Source organism: Arachis ipaensis, chromosome B06, assembly GCF_000816755.2.
Source record: "Arachis ipaensis cultivar K30076 chromosome B06, Araip1.1, whole genome shotgun sequence".
NCBI classification, from domain to species: domain Eukaryota; kingdom Viridiplantae; phylum Streptophyta; class Magnoliopsida; order Fabales; family Fabaceae; genus Arachis; species Arachis ipaensis.
In genome coordinates, this window is record NC_029790.2 from 4,173,064 (window position 1) to 4,181,820 (window position 8,757).

At 34.2% G+C, this 8,757-nt stretch overlaps 1 protein-coding gene across 2 annotated transcripts; it reads left to right on the forward strand.

Annotated features, from left to right (window-relative positions):
• Positions 1,449-6,822, forward strand: LOC107645452 (serine/threonine-protein kinase Nek6). Of its 2 annotated transcripts, XM_016349481.2 has the most exons (13): positions 1,449-2,157; positions 2,557-2,623; positions 3,265-3,330; positions 3,452-3,498; positions 4,079-4,124; positions 4,212-4,292; positions 4,371-4,413; positions 4,503-4,552; positions 4,735-4,816; positions 4,903-4,952; positions 5,045-5,118; positions 5,299-5,350; positions 5,435-6,822. In XM_016349481.2, exons 1-13 carry the CDS (start codon positions 2,033-2,035, stop codon positions 6,635-6,637), a joined length of 1,986 nt encoding a protein of 661 aa, XP_016204967.1. In that variant the 5' UTR covers positions 1,449-2,032; the 3' UTR covers positions 6,638-6,822. The 2 variants fall into 2 exon arrangements, with proteins under 2 accessions (XP_016204967.1, XP_020959418.1); XM_021103759.1 differs by lacking the exons at positions 1,449-2,157; positions 2,557-2,623 and adding an exon at positions 2,982-3,046.

An 8,757-nucleotide genomic window follows, 5' to 3' on the forward strand; every position in this document is an offset into this window, starting at 1 on the left:
ATTTTCTTTCTTAATTTTAATTTTTTATATGTAAATTTTAGTTTAATCTCTCTTAAAATTTTATTTTAATTTTATTTTATTATGTAAATATTTTTTGCCCCTCTAATAGTTTATCTAACTCCGCCCTTATACTTATAAACAATGAACAATTATGAGAATGGTGATGATATCATTTGTACTCTTGGAAGTTGTTATCCATATTGAATATTTGGAAGCAATGCGATTCATGAATAATAACTAAAGCCTCTCTTAGCAACTAGCAAATTTAATAGCTTCATACTCTCTCTCACTTATATGGATAATATAAGTGATAACAATGACATGCTTGCAAGAGAGGGAAAGTGTTTAGCTTGAAGAGGAAAAAGGCAATTATTGGAAGCAGAGAAAGATGACCCTCTCTTTTGTTTTTTACCTATTTTATTTATCTTGATTTCTGAAAAAAGACATGTCAACTCTGTTACTACTAATTTATGAGCCTTAAAATCTGACATAACTTCATTCAGGATTAACTCAAAGGATTGCTCAATATAAGAGTTAATTAAACCTTGCTGGATTATTCTGTTATCCTCTGTTGATCTTATTGTCCTCTTCCTTAGCATGGTTTATCATCCTCCACCGTTTCTACTATAATGACATTGCACCTTTCCCCATCTGGCTGCTTGGTTTTTAAAACCTAAAAAAACTCATTAGGTTCTTGATTTGACACCACATCGCCCAAATTGAACAGGAACATGATTATCATGACAATCATGTTGTTAAAACCAAGAACATAAATTATGCAGACATGTAACACAACCACAACCACCTGGTAGTTGATCAGTAACAAATTTTCTCTACTCACAACTTACATTTCAACCACCAAAGTTGATCATCATAACACAATGCAAAAAAACATAAACAAATGCTACACTTTTTATTTTGATTTTTTACTATCTCTCAATTTGACAGATCAATAATTATTTAGTCACAAATTTAAATTCTATTGTTGGTCAATAAATTACTGCACATACAAGACAAAAAAAAACAAAGGCTACAAAATAAACAAAGCATTTTCCTCCTCTTAAGAATGTTGGGGGTGTTAAGTTAAATTGAAGCATAATTATTATAATGATGCCCCTATGGTCCATGGACCAATTCCCCGGTAGTTGGCCAACGCATACCACACGAGCATCATAAAAACATACACAAAAACAGTGTCAACTATTGGCCAAAGACCAAATACTAGAAATTTTTTGTGGTTTATTAAGGTACACACGTACTGTGACATCACAACAGAGCGTGGTAGGAACATTCCTTGTTGTGAATGATCTCCTCATGAATCTGCAAACGCAAGCAAAGACTTTTCCTTTTTCTTCCCCTTAGTTTTCTTTTTTGATTTCCCATTACAAATATGTAACCTTTATATTGATTCATGCTCCAATGGGTGGTGGGGGTGGCAGCTATGATTACACACTCACCACTACTATTTTCTATATAACACACTGTTATTATTTTATATTATATATAAAACAAAATGTGACATATGTTGTCTTTGTTAACATACTTTACTTGACTTTCTTGCCCTTAAACATTCTAGTTCTACCCTTCCCTCTTTCTCTCTCTTCTTTTCTCTACTTTCTTTTGGGCAAGTCATCAACCTCTCAATTTTCTTGGTGGTGGTGCTTATTCTCTCTCTTTCTCTTTCCTACTAAGTCTTCTTCAGGGGGTAGTTTAGTGTCATAATTGTGGAATGTAAGCTTTACTCATTGTTTCATGTGAAACCTCTTCATGGTTGCTGAAACCCCATTCATTACTCTCCAAAAAACTTTCATTCATTCTCCTTCATGGGATATTTACCCCTTCTCTGTTTCACAATTTAATGCTCCTTCATGGTAACGGTTGTGGTTCCTCAATTATAGCATTTGGAAAGGGGAATAGTACTCTTGCAGGAAGACTCTGTTTTTTTTTATTGGGTTCTTCTCCCTTTAGCAAAATCAGGATCTAGGTGCTGTTTTTTGGGTTGGTTTTTTCTTCTAGCTTCTGGAGTCTTCCAATGGAGACAGATAACAACAGTGAGTCAAAGTCAAAGAAGATGGAAGACTATGAGGTGATAGAGCAAATTGGAAGAGGAGCATTTGGTTCTGCTTTTCTGGTTCTTCACAAGTCTGAGAAGAAGAGGTGAGAACACACAAAAGCCACTGTTTATCTTTTTGTTTTTCTTCAAACAATGCAGTATGAACACTTAGAGAAGGATGAAGATCGTTTTCTCAGTGAAAAATTGGACAACCCCATGAACAAAAATTCAATCTTTTCTTCGAGTTCGGTTGGTTTTTCCTGTAGCTATGATGTGAACTGCCAAACCATGCAGCATGAAGGGGAGGAGATTGATTTTTATTTATATAATGGACAACCCAACAAATAAAGTTTCATTTTTTTAACTCCTTGTTTCTGTCTTCAGATTTTGGTGTTTTTAATTGTTAGAATTATGTGAGAAACTGTACCAATTCAGTAGCAGTTAGGTTGTGAAGTCCAATTTGTTATCCATTTTTTTTTCATGGTTTCTTCAATGGCTGGTAGATATGTGCTGAAAAAGATTCGCTTGGCAAAGCAAACTGAGAAGTTCAAACTTACAGCACACCAAGAGGTTGGTCTAACAAATCTTTTCCACCTGATGCATACATGTAATTGTTTTTGTTATAATTTTATTTTAATATGGATTCTAAACTTAATTTGCCTAATTAATTGCACATACAATTCTTTTTCTCCAAATATACCTTTGTTTTGAATAGTATCATTCAATCTATTTATACTTCACAGCCACAATTTTTAAGTGTTTGCTAGATGATATGTACACAAGTCATGCCAATTTAAATAATCTTTTCGGTTTCTTAGTATCACTATATTTCTCTTCCTTAATGATCTATGAACATGCCATAGCTTGTTATGCTTATGTCTTGCTAATGCTACACATGAACCAGTCATCTGAGTATATAGTTATGTAGGTGCTCTGCTGCTCATCATTTTTCAAAGAGTTAACCAAACTTCAAGAGAAGAGAATACTTTTTTCGTGAGTATTATCATTATGCTCACGAAACGTTGAACACCATATGATATCTCATTTTCGTTTAGAGCCAATTGCCATCTTAAGATAGTATTTCCATAAGCATAGGACTTTATTCTTAATAAGTATGAACAGATTCTATCCTAAGAGATTGTATTAAGCTAATTGTGTGATACTTTTTGTCTACTTGCATAAAAATGACACAGTCCATTGTTATGTTACAGATGAATCTGATTGCAAAACTAAATAACCCATATATTGTGGAATACAAAGATGCTTGGGTGGAGAAGGTAGGAACACTTATACAGATGAAATATTAAGTTTGAAGATTTATTGATATCGTGCACGGCTTGTTTCTGTTGTTTGTCGCCAAACGGACTTGTTTCTAATATTTTTATTTATGATTTGTAGGAGGACCATATATGCATTGTTACTGGCTACTGTGAAGGAGGTGACATGTAAGTAATGATGTGATATCTACATTTAAAAATTTAAATTGTTAACATAAAAGCTTTTGTTATTAAGTAGGGATCCAAGAATGGTTTCATAATAACTGTTAGAACATCCTTTCAGGTGCAAGCATACTAGACTTCTAATGTGAACATTAGACTAATTACTATGTTTGAGTGAAATTGTACTGAATTTTAGACTGAACTTTTCTCATGGGATAAAAATGTCTTAGTGAATCTAGTTATTCCGGAATGGAGGTGAGTAGTATTGACTATTGAGTGTTAGACTTAGTCATTCTAATTCCATGATTATGATTAAATATTAACATAATTCTTGACCTAAAAGGTTGAGATGTTAGGAAGGATTTAAAACCTAATCTAGGAAATGAACCCTGTTGATTGATGCTGAACTTTCAACAAGAACTAGCTTAAGAACAAATCTATCTATATATTAAGTTCACAACATTGACAATCTTAATCACACTATAATATTGAAAGAATTTTTTGGTCTAATATATTTTGAAAGAGAGGTGAAACATCAATAGTGACTAAGTCCTAATAATGGACCACTGCATTCTTTGTGGAGCAGGGCTGAGTACATAAAGAAATCGCGCGGATCATTTTTCCCTGAGGAGGTATTTAATTAAGTTAATATACTATTCCTTAATGTTACCTTATCTGGATATTCCTTACCCACTCTGGTCTTGAATGCTCTCCTACAGAAGGTTTGCAAATGGCTCACTCAATTGTTGATAGCTGTGGACTACTTGCACTCTAATCGTGTGATCCATAGAGATCTTAAGGTATCACTTCTTCCCTTATCCTGATTAAAGAAATTTGTTATCTGATGTTTAAATTAATGCAACTCCTCCTGGTTTCAGTGTTCCAACATATTCCTCACAAAAGACAATAACATTCGGCTTGGTATGAAGCTTGATCCCTTAAAAGCTCATAACCTTTGGCTTTTACTATGCTATCCAAAGAAATGTATTTATATTGCATGGATCATACAGGTGACTTTGGTCTTGCGAAACGGCTTAATCCAGAAGATCTTGCTTCCTCGGTATTGTTTATATGTTTAATGTTTTCACATTTCTCTGATGCCTTCCTCTAGAAACTTGCTTGTTCTTTATGCTTTTTAGTCTAATATTGCTTTAAATTTGTTAACCAATGTTAAAGATGCTTTACTAAATCTGCTTAAGTGGTATCTGTTTATCAATTGAGCCCTTCTTATATCTTTCGTAGATTGTTGGAACTCCAAATTATATGTGCCCTGAGCTTCTAGCTGATATACCTTATGGTTATAAATCTGACATGTGGTCGCTCGGTAAGGATCATGGACGACTTATTCTTATTGACAAAGTCGTATGATATCTGACCTTCTCTAAGAATGATACATCTTTTTATATAAAGGTTGCTGCATGTTTGAGATTGCTGGACACCAACCGGCATTTCGTGCTCCGGTAAGCACTTGAAATGTCTACTCGAATTTAGTTTTATTAGTCGAAATGTAGTCTCCAATAATATGACACTTGAGATTAAATGAATGAAACAGGACATGGCTGGACTTATTAATAAAATTAACAGATCCTCCATTTCTCCATTGCCAATTATTTATTCTTCCACACTGTAAGTAACTACTTCAAACCAGTATCAGTCACACTGTTGTAACTTGTAATGATAATTAATATCATGCACTTTTGGTCAATTATTTAAATATTTTTCATTAAAGAGAATATGAAATCATTCAAGCCAAGCAAGCCTTTTCATTATAATGATAACATTTGAAAGCCGACTTGCATGCAACAGGAAACAACTTATTAAGAGCATGCTGAGGAAAAACCCAGAACATAGACCAACAGTGAGTTTCATCTTTAAAGCTAGTCTTGTGTTATAATTTGGATGGAACCAGTGATTTATTCTGATTTTGCTTCTTTGTTACCAGGCTGCTGAATTGTTACGCCATCCTCTTTTACAGCCTTATGTTCTCCGCTGTCAAAACGCATCATCCAATTTTCTTCCAGTATACCCCATAGTTAACTCAAAGGATAAAACAAAAAGATCTAAAAAATCTAGTGGTGGCAAGGACCAGAGGGACAAAGACACAACATCACCAAATTATTTGGAAAGGATTCATCCGATTGAGGGAAATGGACACTTACAGCCGAGGAATCTTCCAAGTGAGGGAGAGCTAACAGCTTCAACAAGTGCAGAAGACAACCTCGAGAACCGGATGGTTGATCTTACAAGCTATATAGTGGAATCTTCTACTAGTATTAGTGGCTCAAAAGATGGATCAACAACATCAGAATCAACTATTTGTAGTGTGTGTAGGGACCCTGACTTTAAAACTAGGCCTGCAAAGGAAACTGCAAATATTGAAATCACTTCAAAGAGTACACAAGATTCTGTGCATCAAGATCATGAATTTGCTGCTGAACTTCTTCAAAACTTAGAAGGGATTGACATAAATGCTGTTACAACACTAGTTGAAGATGCTTTTTCTGATGACGGTGCTAACAATGCTGAAGCAGATAGAGAAGATGCCAAACTTGAAGACTCAAGGAAATCAGCTTCTTCCAGTGCTGAAGCACAGAGAGAAGATGCCAAACTTGTGGACTCCATGAAATCAACAACTTCCAGTGCAGGCACCAGCAGCATTGGTAAAGATAAGTCCATTGATGAGGAAAGGTTGTTGCTGATTCTGCATCCTGTTAAGGTTGAATGTGACACCAAATCCGGAACCAGCTTGAAGGAAATCGAAAATCCTGATGCATCGAAGGAAGGCTCACAATTGAACTACTTGTCATCTGAAAGTAATGATACTCCTCCAATCAAGGATGAATGCTCCATGCATAAAGATGAAAATGCCAATGCAGTTGATCAGACACTGAATGGCATTTCGTTAAGCACTTCGACAATCAGCGACGAAACAACGAAGTCTGAGTTGGATAGTCCCTCCCAGCAAAGGGCTGAGGCTCTTGAATCTCTGCTTGAGTTATGTGCTCAGCTACTCAAGCAAGATAAGCTCGAAGAGCTTGCGGCTGTGCTAAGACCGTTCGGAAAAGAAGCTGTCTCATCCAGAGAAACAGCAATATGGCTGACAAAGAGCCTTATATCAGCACAGAAGTTCAATCCTGAAAGCTAGTTCCATGAGTGGCTCTTACCACTAATTTATACATTATTGTAAGAAAATATGTATTTTTTTTCTCCAGATTTCAAGAGTTTGATCCTTTGAGACTGCTGCTTGATTGAAGATTGTAGCCCGGAAGATGGCATCTCACATATTGTTTTCTTGGTTAATATAGTAAATGAAATATTTATTTTTGTTTACTGGGATCTGCACTTTGAAATTGTGACTGGTAGAAAATGTTCTGCAAACTCAGCAAAGAAAGAAAATTTTGTGCAGATTGTCCTCCAATGTTTCATTCAACAAATGTATATACATCAATGTTTCTGTACAAGTTTCTAAGCTATTCTTCCAAGTACATAGTACTCTTCAGACACATACTCACTGGAACAAGATAAAAGGAGACAACAGAGAGGCACCAACCACGGAGCCAACAAGGGGCAAGGTGTCCTTGGCCTCGCTGCTCGGTCCGGGAGCCTGAGCAGGAATCTCTGTCAAGGTATAGAAGCCAATGCCGAACTCATGGACGTGGCGGCGACCAAGATGGTGCATGTGAGATTTTTCGCGGATTTGTGGCGATAACTTGTTGATCAAGTAACTGGTTTAGTGTTTCTTACTGTTGATAAGTGTATTTTGACTATTTCACCCTTACTTTCCATTCCTACTATTTTTGCTTATTACATATGGATGGACGTTTAGTAACATAAATTTAGCTTAAAAAGTTAGTACTCAAATTCTAATAAAACAACGAACAATTAACCACCTTTCTTTTCCTTTGAAAAAAAAAGTGCCTCTACTGGTGGAAAAATAAAAGCTTTAGGTGGTGGGTATTAGTTATATATTGAAAGGTTGAAGAGTTAGATTATTTGAGAACAAAGTTGAGATATCAGATATTATATTCACTAAAACTCACATTAAAGTTGTTTTATAATATTTATATTCATGTTAAATCGGATTATTGGGAAAAAAAAAAAACACCAACTTTCTTTTTGTATAAACAAATTGCAGATTGCATCTGCTTTAATTGGGATACACATAATATAACTTCAACATCCTCGTAATATTATGAATCAAGAAAGAAAACAAAATACACTTCAACATAAAAAATAATGTCTATTTGATTACTCTTTTTGGTTAATGCAATTTTCAATACAAATTCCCTTCAATAAAAGCACTTAAAAATTTATTGGTCACCACACTTTTTTTTTTAACCTCCCTTTATCATTGATTCTGATTTTTGACATACATAGTAATAGTTGTTTACATATAGTAAAACTGAGATTGGAAATTGGGATTCAGCATTGTGTTTAGTAATCAGAGACTGAAATTTTAATAATATTTCTTCTAAAAAATATCCTCATTTAACTTTTTAAATTTGAAATCTACTATTCAACTCAAATTCTATATAATTATCTTAAACTAAACATAATACTGAGACATGACTCAGTCCAGTATATTTTATACCAAACACAATAGAGAAACTTAATTTAGTCTTTATTTCTCAGTCTGTGTCTCTCAGACTCAATCTTCCTTCTAAATGCAGCTTAATAGAATAGTAGTAAAGAAAATACAAAATAATCCTTGGCTGTGCATGAATGACATTTGACCATCATTCTATTATCCCATCATCTTCAATTCCCAAACAAAGCTTTGAATTTCATATTCATCTCTTTAGCAAGCAACAAAGACATCACATTTGCATCATAATAGACTTAGCCTTTTCTCAAAGACTAAGCACCGTTGCTATGTCAATGGTGCTTGAAATTGATTTCTCACCATCCTCAATCTTACATGTTTTTAAAATATATTTAACATATGCTAAAAAAAAGGATAAAACTTTATAATTATAAAAGATTTTTAAGTATACATATAGATTAATTAAAGTTTCAGAATCATACAAATAGTCTCCTTTGGTCAACTTAATGTGATTTATATCTTAATAATAGATAAAGTAATTCTTTTTAAGAAAATAATAGCATGCTAATAAGATTTGATTGGTCTGTAGTAGGGTCTTAACATTATGAATTTGATTAATGCTAATAAAATGTACCACTTACCAGCTTGACATGAATGACCTTCTAACACACCCCTCCTCCAAAAATTTCTATATAAACTTCCAACTCTTGACTTTATCATTG